Source organism: Balaenoptera musculus, chromosome 1, assembly GCF_009873245.2.
Source record: "Balaenoptera musculus isolate JJ_BM4_2016_0621 chromosome 1, mBalMus1.pri.v3, whole genome shotgun sequence".
In the NCBI taxonomy this organism is placed as follows: Eukaryota; Metazoa; Chordata; class Mammalia; order Artiodactyla; family Balaenopteridae; genus Balaenoptera; species Balaenoptera musculus.
In genome coordinates, this window is record NC_045785.1 from 25025459 (window position 1) to 25041457 (window position 15999).

The following is a 15999-nucleotide window of genomic DNA, read 5'->3' on the forward strand; positions in this document are numbered from 1 at the left end:
TTTGACCCTGGGACCAAGTGACAAGAGGAGGATGACAGGGAGATGCAGTTGCAGCCCCAGAGAAGCCCCACTGGAAGTGAGATTGCAGATAGTTTTGTTTCTTTGTTTATTGATAAAAAAATATTAATAGCAATTAAAAACCCAAAACATTCACAACCCATCCAGAATCCTATAAGTTTTAGCCATGTGTTCCCAATGGAGTCCTTCATCTGATGGAAATGGTGATTTCAGCCAAAAGGCCCCTTCATGTTTTTCATGGGTGGGTACTGTTGCTCCATTGGCATGGCCCCAAAGCAGTCAGAGGGGCTACAGTGGCCGGCCTTGCCCGGCGGGCCCATGGAGCCTGGGGGCCCAGGGATGCCAGGAATGCCTTGCTGGCCCATCGGCCCAGTTGCACCCATCTTGCCGTATCCTGGAGGACCTTGAGGACCTAGGGAGGAAGGAGTCAGAGAAGGAAAATCAGGAAACCCAGATCACAAGAAAAGAAAAAATAATAGTCATGGTAAATAATACCTTACATTTGATAAATATTTCTCCGGTTACACCATATTTTCATGAAGACCTGATCTGATCCTTACATTAGTTTAACGATAACAATAATACTACTGGCTAGTTTTATTCAGAGTTTCCACGTGCCAGGCACGAGGCAAGTGCTTTTTCTGCATTATTCATTGAATCTTCACAACAATTCCATGAGAAAGAAACTATTTTCTCATTTTGGAGACGAGGACACAGGCTCAAAGAGGTCACCCACCTGGTAAGTGGTGAAGCTACATCTCAGAGCCAGGCTATCAAGCTTTAGTCATTTCTCTCTTAGGCTCGTCAAGGTCACAGAACCAGTAAGAGGATGAGCAGGACCTGGACTTGCATTCCCTGGCCCCACCACATCCAGCTCTCTTCCACTGCGTGGTGCTAGCCCAGGTTAGGACTTGAGGGCAGGCACTGGGTCTTCCACCGCATCCCCAACACCCGCCCCCCTCCCCACGCACACTCACACACACGCCCTCGTAGAGTATCTTACATGCAGTGGCATTACTCTAAATGATGGTTGATAGGCCTGTGGTTACTTCAGGTTCTACACAATTATGTTATAGAAGGAACATAAAGAAAGGCGATCTCAACTGCTCCAGATTCATGGTCTCAAAGGCTGGCTTTTCCTACCTGGGGGGCCGGGGAGACCAACTTCTCCTGCAATGCCAACACCAATGTCTCCCTTTTCACCTTTGGTACCAGGCAATCCTGGAACAAAAGAAATAAAATAAGAGGCCCCATCCCCAAGTAGAGCAATGACACACCCAGTAGGATTATTTGAAACACACGTATACATGCAAATGCCATATTCACAACAGACCTCATGCAATGCTCGTGTTTGCCCCCAAGAGCTAGGTATGCACCTCAGTAACCGGACGGCAGACCTACCTCTCAACCCGGGCAAGCCCTGCCGACCTTCTCTGCCAATCTGACCAGGGAGCCCAGGTGATCCCGGGGCACCTGGCCGGCCCGGGGGACCGTCCTTCCCTGGGGGCCCTGGTCGTCCCGGAGCTGCTGCCATCTCCATGGGAAACTGCATCCTGGAGGTGTAGTAAGCCATCCTCTCTGTAAGAAAGGACGGGGACAGGTCACAGGGCGCCCCCAGGGACTCAGAACGACTGCAGATGCTACAGACAGGCCCCCAGCATGGAATCCAAGACAGCCTTTCTTCAGAGGGATGTCAGAGCAAGGAACGTGTGGGTGGATCTCTTAAGTGGTCTCCTGTGCCCTAGCCCCACCTCGCTCTCGACCGTGAGCTTCCTGAAGCACAGATCTGATTACAGCATCTCTCTTCTCCAATGGCCTTCCTGAGTTCACCACTGGCTTCAGAATAAAGTCCAGACTCCTTGCTTGGCATTCAAGGTCTGCTTCCCAAGCAAGATGTCTAGCCCCTTCTGGAAAGGTCCATGTTTTCCCCAGTCCCTAGCCTGTCAATTTTGGACAAACAAATGAACAGGAAAAAAAGCTTAAAATGAAACCACAGCAGCCTTCTTAGAGCTGCTGCTTGCCCCTTTATTTAGAGCTCACTCTATGCGACTCATTTGATATCAATTTTCTCGGCTGTCTCCTCTGCTCCAGTGGGGGCTTGGGGAGGGCAGAAGGGAATCATTCTGTCTCTGAACTGAGCAGGTGACAGGAAAGGCTGAAGCCTAATAGAACATATGCCTGTAAGTGGGAGAGCAAGGTAAGTAGGAGTGGGGGGGAGGAGGATATTGAGCTTTAAGGAAAAGGAGGCCGGGGCGGGGTGGAGAAGCAGCTGGGAAGGGCGAGCAGCACCCACTGCCACCCAGCCGGCTGCCAGTTACCATCAAACATTTTAATGATCTCTTGTCTGATGAACCTCTTGATTTCATCATAATTCACCATGTCTCCCTGAGGAAAGAGAAGAAACCTGCCTCAATTATACTTCCAAGCCTGGGGCTCATCTCCCCTGGGGATGGACTTCATGGAAGTAAAGGATGGGAAGGGAGGCAAGGGTCCCAGGAGCCTCCCACAGATACTTAACCCACTGTCCTAACCCCCTAAAGTGGTACAAAACATTTCGCGAGTCAGTGCATTTTTCTGGGGAAAGGGTCCCCAATCCCCTCAACTCGCCCACACAGTTAAGAACCATCTATAAGGGGCTCATGCTCTTTCCTGTAGAATGTCAGCAAGAGCTTCTAAAATGGTCCACGCTCTACCCCGCATGCCTGCTCTGTGGGCCAGTGCCCATGGCTGCCAGCCTCCCCGCCTTACCATGGAGCCAGGTACCCCGGGCAGACCAGGGCTCCCTGCAGGTCCCGGAGATCCAGGGTGGCCTCTCTCTCCTGCAGGACCCGGCGGCCCAGAAGGTCCCATGGAGCCACTCTTGCCAGGCCCGCCAGGCATGCCAGCTCTTCCCTTCTCCCCTGCCTGGCCCTTCTGCCCGGAAGGTCCCAGGTCACCCTACAAGGACAGGAAGCACAGTCCAGCATTGCCGAGTACTGTCAAGCCTCCCTCATGATGTCTCAGCAATCTGCTCCTGTCTTCAGCCCCCTACCTGGCCCCCAGCGTCTCCCTCTGGACTGTGGCCACAGGATCTTGACAGGTTGCCCCATGTCGCTGCCCCCAAAGCAGTCCTTCTAAAGGACAGTTTTCATGTCGTTACTCCCTACTTAGAAATTCTCATGGCTCCCAACTGCCCTCAGGATAAAGGTCGAATTCCTTGGCCAAGCATTCAAGGCCATTCATGATGCGGTCCTGACCACATCTTCTCCAGCCTCAGTTGCACCTCCAGCCACACCTCCCTGGTTATAATTCTGACTCGGCCATGTGTCTTAGTCCTCCCTGCCTGGACTGCCTTCCCCTCCTCTCTCTGCGGTGCACTCCTCCTACTCAGCTGAAATGTCCCTGTTCTCTGTGCAGCCTCCCTGACGCCCCAGGCTGAGCTGATTGCTCCCTCCCTCTGATCCCATGGTGCTACGTCTAATCTTCTTCGGTAAAACCTGCCACGCTCCAGTGTAAGTGTGACTGGACTAAGTGGGCACCTATTGTTCAGGGACCTCTGTTTGCCCAAGGCTAGGACAGAGGGCCTGGCGGGTAAGCAAGGCCAAGAGGATGCTCGCAGAATGAATGAATGAATCAATCAATCAGGAGTGAATGAACCTTGGAACAGCCCCACGTGAGAAGTTGTCAGAGACGAGGTTGCTCCAAGTTCTGCCCATTTTTTTCCCTGCCCACTGGCCTTCCTGTGTCTCCTCTCCATGGCTAAAGTCAGAGCTTAGAGTTGGGCTTAATCAACTCATGAGCTTCTCCTCTCAAACCCGGCCAGTGCCCACTCACCTTTGGACCAGGGGGTCCGTAGATTCCCTGTTTTCCAGGGGGTCCCTAGAAGAAAGCAAAAGTCAGGGATCAAGTCTGGGCAGCGTCTCCAAGCTGTCCAGGAAAGACAGGTGCCGTGAAAGGACCTCCCACAGTGTTAGGTCCCCAGGCCGTGTCCACTGGGCTCTGTGTGAGAAAGGATGCCAACCTCCCTGCCAGCAAGAGCGGGGACATCTGGAAGGGAGACTCATGTTCCTGGGGTGTGGCCATGTATGATCGTGTTGGTTGGGTTTCTTGTCACAGACAAAAAGAGGTGAGAAATCAGAATGAAAGGTAGGGCCTGGCTAGAGTTGGTGCCCAAGAAATGTTTATTTGGAGTATTATTATTATTATTGACTCTTTTTGACCAAGTATATGGTAAAAAAAAAAAAAAAGAGTGAAAAACAAGGCTCACTCTCATCCTTCTCCCCTAGTCCCCAATCCCTCTCCCCAGAATAACAAGGGCCCTGGTTTCCTGTGTATCTGTCCAGAGATAGTCTGTGCATACAGGGAGCATTTACTGAATGAATGAAGAGGGGTCAGGGCAAAGCTAAGAGCAAGAAGAAGCATCCCCAAGAGAAAAGGAGAAGCCCAGCACAACGGTACCTCTTTGCCAGCTGCACCATCTGCACCAGGTTCACCCTGGGGAGTAGAGAGCAATGGAGCTGTGGTGAGTGCCAACCCAGCTTGGCATTTCATGCCTCACCTCGCCCACCAGGCATGGCCAGACCCAGTTCCACCAAGGAGTCACGATCCTCCCCACCTCCCCCCGACACTCTAGGCACAGGCTGTGGAATCTCAGACCCCACCCCACCCTCCAGCCTGCTCCCGGCCGCCCCACTGACTGAGCTCTATGGGGGAAGAGCAGACTGCGCCTGCCCTGCTCTTTGCTTGAGATCCTGGCGTCTCGCACATTCCCTGGCCCTGAGTGTATGTTCAATGTTTGCTGAATGAAGGTGTGAACTCTGAATCTCTGGCCTTGATGAGGTCCCAGAGATCGGCCAGGGCAGCCTCAGTGTCTGCTCCCTCCCCAAAACAGGAGAGGCTGCCTCCAGGGCCCTGCCCATTTCTAGTGGGATGCTGGGGAAGAGGAATCTGTGATTGCAAGGCAACTGGCAGATTCATCCGGGGACCCTGGAGGCTCCTGAGCCTGTAGGCAGGAGGGATGGAGGGTTGGCGGGACCTGCCTGCCCGGGGTCCGCAGCAGGAATCAGATGAGTGGGAGGCAAGGCTCGGCCCTCTTGGCAGATGGGCCGACCGATTACTCCTGCATGGGCTACAGTCATCCGCCCCATTCCAGGGCACCAGCCCCAGGGGCATTGCTACTGCTCCCCAGAAGGAAGTCTGCTTGGGTGGAAAACACCCTGACCTGGGGGCTAGGAGACCTGGGTCCCTGCCTCAGTCCCCGGGGAGATTTTTCATCCCTGAGACTGGCAGTCAGTTCCACCTGATGTGGCCACCCGTCTGGAATCTTTGAAAGAGAAAGTGTCGCAGAGTGGCTCCGGACACAAGTTCTGGAGTCAGGCAGCCTCTTCCACTCACTAGCTGTGTGACTCTGGACAACCTACTTAACCTTGCTGAGCCCTGGTTTCCTCATCTGTAAAATGGGGACAATCAGACCTACTAAATAGGGTTGCGGTACAGATTAAATGACAAAATGTCAAGCACGTAGGTCACCATTCAGCACATTGTCAGTGACCAATATATCACAGCTCTTAGTATAAACTCTAGCTGAAACTAAGGAGCGGTTTCTGAGCTGTTGCAAGAGCTCCAGCAGTAGCACAGTGTTTCTGGTGCCTGACATTTACAGGTTTTCTGTGGTTACCAACAAGTTCCCCTGGGGAGGGGGCGGGGGTGGAACAGGGGCCAGTCTCCCCTGTCCGACACCTAGTGGGGGGATCTGTACAGCGGTGCCTGGCGGGAAGCAGCGGTCGGCTGTGTGGTCGGCCCAGTGCTGGCTTGTACAGCTTGTCCTTTTTTCCAAATAGGACATGATCCTCAGGCACAATCTCCGAGCTGCCATCGTCCGTGCTAAATGCCTCTCCTTCCCTGGAGACCCCGGAAGTGCAGGGCTGCACGCAACTGACAAAGCCCACTAGCCCTTTCCCCCGGGCTGTGCCACAAGATGTAGGGTCTTACCGGGGGGCCAGGGTGTCCAGGGGGACCAGGCTGGCCCGGAAGACCTGAAAGGCCCCTTTCTCCAGTGGATCCTCGGTCTCCTTTCGGGCCCTAGGGAAAAAGACAGGGATGGTGAGAGGGAAGAGTGAACCCCACGCAGCCAGAGGCAGACACTGTGCGCCAGGGACCATGGCCCCCACCCTAAGGCCGCACACGGGGAGGTGGCGCTGCCTGAACTTGGGGAAGGGCCCTGGGATGGCCTCCAGGCTTCTCCAAAGGTCTTCATGACAGGCCAGTGAGGGAGATGTCTGGACGCAGGAGAGGCCGATGCCAGGGAAGGAGGGGGGCTGGGGACACGCTGCTCTCCAGCCCTCACCCCCCACCCCACCCGGCTCCCTTTGCGAGGAGCCTGCAGCAGAGCAGGGCCAAACTCCTGGGAGGGAGGGACAAGGGGAGCACGCCACTCACCACTGCATAGATCCCAGCTGGGCCTGGTTGGCCTGGAGACCCCGGGGGCCCCTAAAGAGAGCCAAGTCAGTGGGATGGAAAGAGGCTCCAGTAATAAGGCCCCGGAGGCAGCGAAGGACCAACAGCAAGAACACGCCTTAACCTTGTTATGACTGCTCCATTCTCTTCCCCGAACCCTCCTTCTGCTCTTGCATTTGACCTGCGCCAGAGCTGAGGCCTGGGGGGCCCTGAACACACAAGACCCTCATGCCTGCCGCAGGCCGAGTGGTACCTCTGGGGCCTGCACGGAGGGGATGATCTGGGAGCCAGAGCCAAGTGCAGAGGGCGTAAAGTACATGGTACGTGGGCCTGGGTGTCTTCTGAGTTCCCCCCCACCCCCTGCCGCCTTCCTTCTGTTCTCTGGGAAGAGCAGAGACCAGGAGCTTTCCTCTGCGCAGCAGGGGTGAGGGGCAAGGGCTCAGCACCAACTCCAACGTCCTCGCAGAGAAGCCCCAAGCTCCCTGGTCTCCTGCCGCTCACCTACCGCTGGAGGGCCATGAGTCTGAAACACGCAGGAGGGCTCCGGCCTGCCCCATCTCTCCACATCCTGCCCCTGAGGCTCAGCTCAAATGTCACCGCCCTGGTGGTCAGAGCTACACTTTCTCTGAACCCCAGGGCACCCAGGTCTCTCTCAGAGCACTTCCCTCCATGCTCCCAGATGGAAAGTTCCAGAGGCACAGGCTCTGTTCTACTCATCTCAAGCCTCCTAAGGCAGGAATGTCCAGCACTGGGACTGGCACACAGCAGGGGGCTGGGCTGGATGGACAGAGGTGGGAAGAGGAACCCTGCACAGCCCCAACCCCCCAGGGGGTCTCCGATGTGGACACAATTCAGAGTGTGTGATTCCTTCTTTCATCTGTAACATGGAGGGGACAGGGCTAGACCTGGGGTCCCCAATCCAAGGTCTCTGGACACCTTGAGATCCATAAAAATAGTGAGGAGGACCCGAGAATTCCTTTTTTGGGGTTCTGCACTATTCTTAACATTTCCAAAAGCCTTCTGGAAAGTGTACAGCCAGCCTCAATAGGGCTCTCTGGAATCCCACCAGCTCGACATGGTCACACTGATCAAAGGCGCCCACTGGCAGTCATCTGTGTTACAGATGAGTAAAGTGGACGGGAAAGCCATTATTGCTTAATAAACATCCTCTGCAAGTCACCCTTTCTCAGTAAATACACCACCCACTCACCCAGCTGCCCAAGCCGAACAGGAGTCACCCTTGATTCCTCTCCTTCTACCGCCTCCTGCCCCCTCCCCATCCAGGTCATGAGCAAGTCCTCTATCTACCTCCAGACACTTGCGGGATCTGTCCACTGCCACCAGCTCCACCGCCATCATCCCTCCGCTGATACCTCTGCTGTCATTTGCGCGCCCTCCCCCTCCTCCCCATGCCCCCGAGGTCCTCCACCATCTGCATCACGTCCTCTCCCAGCTCAGCTTTCCCGTTCCCACTCACACCCTCCTCGGACTCCACTCCCGCCACGCTGACTCTGGGGCTCCCCAAGCCCTCCCTGCCTCAGGCCCTTTGCAGCAGATGCACCCCTGCCGGGATGCTCTTCCACCAGACTGCTCGACATCTGGCTCCGTCTTGTCATTCGGGCCTCTGCTCAAAGGCCACTTTTCCCGTAAAGTCGCCTCCCAGGCCCTCCCTATGACAGCACATCACCGCCTGATCCTTCCGCGTTAATCTGTTTGTTGTGCCTGTGTGGAAGCTCTGGGATCAGGGGACCTTGTCTATCTCACTCATCACCGTAGCCCAGGGCTTGGAACAGTGCCTGGTATGGAGCAGGTGCTCAATAATTACTTGTTGAATAACTGAATGATCTTTGTTTGATAAGCAAACTCGAATGTGCCCAGAAAATAAGAAGATGGCGAAAAGCCGGGGAACCGCTGGATGGGTGCGCCCAGAGCCCCTTACTGCTCTACACGGCTGGCACTGCTGCTGCGGTCAGTTCTTTTGGGTCATCACCAGCTTGCCCACCACCACCCAGCCCAACACAGTCTGAACTCTCACAGAGACAGAGAGGAAAACAGATTAACTCACAATGTGTCCAGGGGGGCCAGGTCTTCCCTGGGGTCCCATGGCACCAGGCTCACCCTGCAGGAGGGAGAAAGAGGAAGAAACAACACAGAAACAGACTTACACACACAGACTGTGAGGTAGGAGAACGCTGAGCACAGCAGGTGGAACACCAATGGCCAGAAGAGCTGCGCTGAGCCCGGGCCTCTAGGCCTAAGCCTTCCGGGGACAGGGGACCAGCACTGCCCATGAGTATGGCTGGAGGGGGAAGGTAGAGCCCAGGCCTTTATGGGTTAATGACCCAATAGCCCGTAGGGAGAGAAAACCGGTTATATACTTAAGAGGAGGAAGGTCAAGATGTGCAGTGTTGGGCAAAACCTCCCCCAGAAGGCAAGGAGAGGAGGCTGCCACTTTGCCAGCGAAGGGGGAGGCAGTGGCTGCGTCCTGGACTCAGCAGAACCCAAGGGCTGTTTAAAGGCAGCACGCATAGGCCCCAGGCCCTTACCTCTGCTCCGGGGCGTCCACTGCTGCCCGGGGGACCAGGCTTTCCACAGTCACCCTGCAGGAGAGAGGGGTAACTGAGGCTCACCAGACCTCCATTTGGCTCCCACACCCCAAGCTGACCCCACATCAGAGGAGTCCTGCCACATGCCCCGGCTTTGGCCAGGGGACCTCTGATGCCCTCGGGCTGGCAGATGGCAAAGCCCCAACCCAGTCGGCCAGGCACGGGTGGCCTCAGAAGGCCTGGATGCTGGGATGGCATCTTAGCCAAGGGTCAGGTGGCACTCCACTCCGGCTAGACTGCCACAACTGCCCGGGGTCAGACCTTGAGAAAAGCCGAGAAAACCCAGTTGGCAGAAGTCACCAGGCCCTTACCTTCAGTCCTGGGAGGCCGGGATGGCCCGGTTTTCCCTTGAAGCCCTGGAAGAAAAAGCAGGAGCTGCCACGTCCCTCACCTCATGCAGAGGCCACTTCCCACTCCTCTTTCCTCAGGTTAGACAAGTCAAATCCATCCAAAGTCATAACATGTCCACAGGGGATGTGGATTTGAGCTGCCCCACCCATCAGGGCACCTGCCAGCTTTGGAACCTCCCAGCTCCCAGCTCCTTCCTGCAGCTCAACTTACCGGGGGTCCCATGAGTCCGGGGGGGCCAGCAGGACCAGGGTCCCCCTAGGGAAAGAGACCAGGGGCACTGAGACAAGAGCTTTGTCCAGCTTGTACCCACTCATTCATCAGTCTCCCCCTTTCTCCAGCCCCTCCCCCAGCTCTCCAAGGATGGAGGGATTGTCGCATGGGGCACAGGGAAGATTCCAAGCCGGGCTCAGCCTCTGACTGGCTATGCATTCCGAGTGAATCCCGGTCCCTTTCTGAACCTCAGTTTTCCTTCTTTTGGGTACAGAAGGGGGTTGACCTTGATGCTCTGCCCTTTGCCATGGCCCCATCCTTTTCAGATGCCCCAGAAAAATCAGATCCAAGGAGCCAGGGACACTCAAGTCCTTCCCTGTCTGCAGCCTATTCTTTCTGACACCCAGCCTAGTTTCTTCAGCTGATTGAGTTTCTGGGTATAAATTTATTCCCTTCACTGCCTGCCTTTGGTGAGACCCAGCTCATCCAACCTGGTTAAGGCAACTGGGAGAACAGAGAAACCAGGGGGCTCTGGTGCCATCAGAGAAGTGGGGTATGGTGAGAGGCCGACCGAGGGAAGGTGGGGCACCTCCTGGAAGAGGTGTGGGGCAGTGGAATTCAATTCCCTTCATCAGGGTTCCCTTGACTTTGGCTCTTGGAGAAGGAAGGAGAAGGAAGGGGTGCCCTCCTGGGCCCACCATCTCACCCTCACGCCAGGCTTGCCGTCCTTCCCATCCAGACCATCCAGACCGGCAGGGCCCTGGAAATGGGAAAAAGGCATTCCTGCACGCCTGTGCTGGAGCCCTAGGAGGTGGGAGGCCTAACCCAGCCCCTCCACCCTCTTCACCCCCTCCACCCCTCACCCAACTCCCACCCCTAAAACACACACACAGACACACACACATGCGTGCATGAGCACACACACATACTCACACACACACACCTGTCAGGCTAAGCGCGCACATGCTCACCTGAATCCCGGGAGATCCTGGTGGTCCAGGGGGACCAGGCAGGCCTGATGGACCTCGAATCCCTTCACTGCCCTGGAAATGAGCCCCCCAGCAAAGTCAGCGGGGCCTTGCCCCCCTCCATCCCCCTGACACACACCGGCAGGAGAAGAGACCCCGGCCACGGGGCCCGGTGACTACTGGAAGTCAGGACAGCTGGCTCCGAACCCCAGCTCGGTTCTGGCCTAACTGGCTGTATCGCACACACCCCTCCCCCAAGAAAATCTGTCTTCATCTGCCAAGCATCCGCCTTTCTGCACTGCTCCACGAGGAAGAGACAGAGCCTACTGGGTCCAGCGCCCTCCTCAGGGCTGACCAAGGACTGGCCTGGTGGGTGCTCGGTAATGTGGGCTGAAGTGAGGGCACACATTCAGTTCACGTTGACCCCAGCCAGGTGCCAAGCACTACGTGGCCTCTGGTTCCCCCAGATGGAAAAAGGGTGGGCGCTGTCCTCGAGGAGCTCACGGTCCAGCGAGAGTCACAGGCCCAGGACCATCACGGGCATTGCAACAGTCTAGGTGCCTTGTGTGAGAAAGGGGCCCTGGGAGTTGAGGAGAGGGAGCAGCTCACTCTGGTCGGGGGCAGGGAAAGTGTCACAGGAGAGTTAGCAGGTGCTGGGCTCTGAAGGACGGCTGGGATTTGGGTAGGTTTAGGAGAAAAGGGCATGCCACAGAGGACTTCAGAGAAGGATAAAGATTGGGAGGTGTTCACATGCTTGGTCTAGCTGGGGTGTCTGGGGAGCCCGTGTGATGTGGTGGGGGGGGGGGGCGGAGAGGAGGCTGGAGGAGGGCCCTGAAACCCTGTACTAGATTTTATCAAACAGATCGTTAGTTTTCAAACTGTACTTCTCAGGGCCTGGGGGTTCCTGGAGGAGCCTGGAGGGGCTGGGGGCACAAAGTGGAGGCCAAGGGGGTGGGACTCCAGGACCCCTACCCTTGCCTTAGCCAGAGCAGCTCCACTTGCATCTGTTTTATAGATTGAGCGTTCATATGAGATTTTGTGTGACAAAAAGCCTTGGGGACTACAAAATAAAGTCTGAAAAACACCACTACGGGCACTGGGGAGCCACTGATGGTTCAAAGCAGGGGAATGATGAGAGCGAACGTGTGAATTCAAATGTTTATCGGAGAAGAGAGGGGGAGGCAGGTACCTAAGTGGGGAGGCGGCAGCATTTCCCCAGTGGGGAGAGTGAGGCTGCCCTGGCGCAGTGGCTGTGGGGGTCACCAAGGGGAAGGGATCCAGCTAGAGACCCCACAGAGGGGGGGAAAAGGGCTCAGGGTGGCATTGCCATGCCGCCAGCTACCAGGAGGGGTCAGCACAGCCCCAGGAAATGGCAGCCCCACAGGGAGTCAGGATGGAGAACCGCTGGCCAGAGGTTTGGGAGTCTCTGCAATGACCGGCCTAAGGAGAGCAAGCAGCCTCGGGCACAGAGGCAGCACGGAAGACTCTGGCAGGGGCCGCCACTCAGGTGCCCCACAGAGAAGGGAAGGGAGGTGGCACCCGCCACTGCCTCAACCATAGCTGATAGGTGCCGGCTCTGGGGTGGGGGGACGCAGCCAGGGGCTTGAGGGTTCTCCCGAGCTGGGAGGGAAGTCTCAGCTCCGTCACTGTCTCCCTGTGCATCCCTGGGATGCCCTCAGCCTCTCTGGGCTTCATTTCCTCACCTGAACAGTGAGAACCTAGACCAAGGTGGCCCTTCTAGAAGTCCTTTCCAGCTTTCAGAGGAAAGAGGCTCCCCAAGAAGCTGCAGATCTCCTGCCCCTCCCTGTGGGCTATGATCCCCCTACCCCAAGCTTAGAAGTCAATTTGGGGCCTCATTACACTGCCCACCTGTCACATCTGGAGAGCCCAGAGGATGGGCTGAGACAAGGATGTCAGCCTCCAGAGCAAGGCAGAGCTAGTCCCAAAGTTTATCTAGCCAAACCCAGGGGCGGCCAGTGCAGGGGCTCCCCAGCTGCTGCTCCTTCCCACCCTTGTCACCAGGTCACAGGCCACGCCTGCCCTCTCTGGCCCTTGGGGACACCCTGAGCATGGCTTCCCAGGAGGCCCATTCCCCTTTCCTGCTGTTGTCAGACCCAGAAGGCAAATACCCAGACCTCCTCCTGCTGAAGGGCCCAGGGTGCCCAGTCTTGGACGTGCTTCCCTCCTTCCCTCAACTCCTTGCCCTCCCCTGGAGGAGCTGCAGCTGGCCGGGGCTGGCCTGTCGCATCTAGTGGCCCACCTCTCACTACACCCCTCTGCCTCCCCCCCCCCCATGCTCTCCCATTGGGTGGGAACCTCGGCGGCACAGAGGCCAGTGGGCATCCTGGGCCCAGCTGTCAGCCCTAGGGGCCCACTGGTCTGCCCCGGCCCTGTTGCCCTACAGCAGTTGCTGGGCTCATCCTGGAGGTCTCTTTGCCCACCCTTGATGTAACTGAATTAGTCCTTGAATTTCTGATGGCTCAGAGCTGTGACTGTGGCCAACTTGGGGTCCTGCTCACCTTCTCCGCTTGGGGGCCAGGTGGGCCAGGTGCTCCAGCTTTGCCTGGGAATCCAGGAGGACCCTAAATCAACAAAGAAGCAGGCAGGAATGAAAGCGGGGCTGGAAAGCAGCTCCCCTTCCTTCTTCCTCCTGGGTGTGCTTCACCACTGTTAATGTGATGCGTTTTGACTTCCCAGAAACACCACCCAGGAGCATTACGTCTGGCTGGGCGGCTGGGCTGGGGCCCACCCAGGAGGCCCTGCTCTCCAGGTCCTGGCTCCTGGAATCAGGCCTGGCCACCCAGGCCATTCCTCTGTTCTTCCCGTGCCTCTTCCCTCCCCTCCCTAGGCCCACCCTCACCCAGCCTGGCCTGGCCAGGCCTGCCCCTCACAGATGGGATCACATCGGACAGAGCTGGCTTTGTGTGTGCACTCACCGGTGGGCCTGGAAAGCCTGGCTGGCCTTGAAATCCCTAGGGGAAGAAAGCAAGGGACAGTTTGCTGTGCCACCCTCTCTCTCCTGCCTGGCTACCCAGGTGGAAAGAATGACAGCGTGAGGCTGCCTCAAGTCACGGGCCTTGTCCTCCACTCTGCCCCAAATGGCCAGCAGGTGAGGCTCTGGGCACGAGGTGAGAGGTTACAACTCAAGGATGGTGGGGGGTGGGAGGCTAGAGCTGGTCACTGCGCCCCCTCCCCCACCCCGTCCCGTACATGAGGGTGACCATCGGGGGAGGACAGCTAGATAGGTCCCTGCCACCACTCACCTGGTCACCTTTCTCACCCAAGTTCCCTTGGGGTCCTCGCTCTCCTCGGGGACCCTGTCACCACAGAGAACAATGCATCTAGAACCCAACCTTCCTGTCCCCAGACCCCAGGGCAGGATCAGGGATCCCCATGTCCACATCTCCCTGTCCCCTTCCCCACTCACTGCTGGGCCTGCGGGACCTGGGAGGCCTTCAGATCCTGGTGGGCCCTGGTGACAAAAAGGAGCAGAATCGGTCACTCTGACTGGGGCAGGCGGGAGATCAGGGTATGGGGCAGGGGACGGGGCACAGAGCAGAGGCAGGGACGTGGTGGGACGCCCCTCTAAGCTGCAGGATTCTTCTCCCTGGTCTGTTCAGGCTTCCCTTCCCTTGCCTGAGCTACTGAACCAGCCTCTTAACTAGTTCTGCCATCTCTTGGTTTGCTCTAATCCAGCCAGCAAGAGGCTGCCATCTCCTCTGCTTCAACACAGCTCTGATTATAATACTCTCTTGCTCCAACATCCTCCATGGCTCCCCTCTGCCAACTGAATGCTGGGTTTTGAGGCATCCTGTGATCTGATACCAACCACCCTTCCCTGCTTCAGTTCCCTCTCCTTTTCTTATCTTCTGCCTGGCTTGGCCAGACTGCAGTTCCCTGAACACTATACAGTCATACCACTGGGCATTTGCACAACTGTCTCCTCTACCTAGGATGCCCACCATCCCCCACCATTTCTAGGTCTCTTGAAACCTTACCAAATCATTCGATGGCTCGAATCTGTCCCTGAGGTACCCTCACCCATGGCTTCTCCCTCTGGGATTCGCCAGCACAGACAACCATGTGCTGGTTGTCTGTGCTCCTACACACCCCCGCAGCTCCATTCAGGGCTCAGCTCAAATGCCACCCCCTCAGAGAGGCCTCCCTGACCCTCTGTCTAATGCTTCCTGTTCATGGTTCCAGCTCCTTACCCAGCTTGATTTTCTCCACCGGTCCTACCTCTCATAATTTACATGTAGCTGTTTACTCATCTGTTATCTACCTGGCCCACTGGAACGTGAGCTCCCTGAGGACCAAGGGTTCAACTGCCTGTTTTATCCACCAAGGCATCCTCAGAACAGAGCCTGGCACCCAGAAGGCCCACGAGAAAGATTTGTTATTGAATAAATGCACAGTGGGGTTTGCTGCATCCCACCGGGGCCTCATCAGCATGTGCGAGGGGGAAGGTAAGACAAAAGACTTGGGAGGTTTGTCACAGACTTGGGTTCAAGTCCAGGCTCGGCCCTAATTCACTAGCTGCAGGACCCTGTGTAAGCCATGTCACTTCGTGAGCCTCGGTGTCCCCATCTGATGACGGTCCCAGCTCCTGTGCTCAGTGTGGGGGGCCTGGCTCTCCGGCCTGTGGGCGTTGTGGGGGGAGGGAGGAGGTCCCCTGCCCGCTGACTCTGGCCCCCTGCCCCCAGGTGGCCCCTCCGCCGCTCTCCACGAAACCTGCCGGGATTCTCCTCCTCGCAGCTTCCGCCCCCGCAGCAACCAGCGGGCAGCGCTGACTGCTTGAGACGCAGCTGGAGCGAGTCAGGGGGCCGGGAGGCCGGGGTCACGTCTCCCTTTCAGGGGCGGCTTGTGAGCTCTCCAGGCGGCGGACAGGGACCGGCCATTTGAAGCCCTTCCTCCCCTCCCCCCCCTCCCCCCGCGGAGGGAGCTGCCCTCCCGCACTCACCGATTCTCCCTTCTCTCCCGGGGAACCCGCGTAGCCGCGCTCCCCCTTGATGCCCTGACAGGCAGCAAAGAGAGAGGGAATTAGCCCCGTGGTCCGCCTGCCACGGCGCCGATGCGAGGGGTGGAGACTGCAGCAGGCACACAGACTGGCACTTAGACGCAGAAGGCGCCCCGGACGAGGCTGGGGGGCCAGAGGGGTGGGCTGCTCCCGGAGCGGAGCGGGGGCGCCTCTGCGGCCTCCCACCGCCACTCAGTGGAACGGGGGTCACGTCCACCTACCAGGCGCCTCCGCTGGATCTCCCCAACTCTCCCCCGCCCCCGGGGAGGCAGACCTCTGTCCTCTCCTAGTCTGGGAGGCTCCGGGTGCTCTGAGAGTCTGGCCCTTGATGTGCAGCGACTGTGGTGGGCCCCCCAACGCGGAGAGGGAGGCCAAGCTCCACTACCAAGGGGGC

The 15999-nt window shown here is 57.4% G+C and overlaps 1 protein-coding gene across 5 annotated transcripts in view; it reads right to left on the minus strand.

Annotated features, from left to right (window-relative positions):
• Positions 1–89: 89 nt before the first annotated feature.
• COL16A1 (collagen type XVI alpha 1 chain) overlaps positions 90–15999 on the minus strand; it is a 50950-nt gene continuing 35040 nt past the window's right edge. For all 5 annotated transcript variants that reach the window (XM_036866219.1, XM_036866209.1, XM_036866196.1 and 2 more), the window contains 20 exons: positions 15549–15602; positions 14016–14060; positions 13852–13905; positions 13525–13560; positions 13108–13170; positions 10592–10663; positions 10327–10380; positions 9621–9665; positions 9371–9415; positions 9000–9053; positions 8519–8572; positions 6436–6486; positions 5989–6078; positions 4456–4491; positions 3832–3876; positions 2767–2955; positions 2337–2403; positions 1420–1596; positions 1162–1239; positions 90–430 (listed from right to left, as the gene is read on the minus strand). In XM_036866219.1, coding sequence (XP_036722114.1) covers positions 228–430; positions 1162–1239; positions 1420–1596; positions 2337–2403; positions 2767–2955; positions 3832–3876; positions 4456–4491; positions 5989–6078; positions 6436–6486; positions 8519–8572; positions 9000–9053; positions 9371–9415; positions 9621–9665; positions 10327–10380; positions 10592–10663; positions 13108–13170; positions 13525–13560; positions 13852–13905; positions 14016–14060; positions 15549–15602 — 1512 coding nt within the window. In that variant the 3' untranslated portion in view covers positions 90–227. The remainder of the gene's footprint in view (positions 431–1161; positions 1240–1419; positions 1597–2336; positions 2404–2766; positions 2956–3831; positions 3877–4455; positions 4492–5988; positions 6079–6435; positions 6487–8518; positions 8573–8999; positions 9054–9370; positions 9416–9620; positions 9666–10326; positions 10381–10591; positions 10664–13107; positions 13171–13524; positions 13561–13851; positions 13906–14015; positions 14061–15548; positions 15603–15999) is intronic.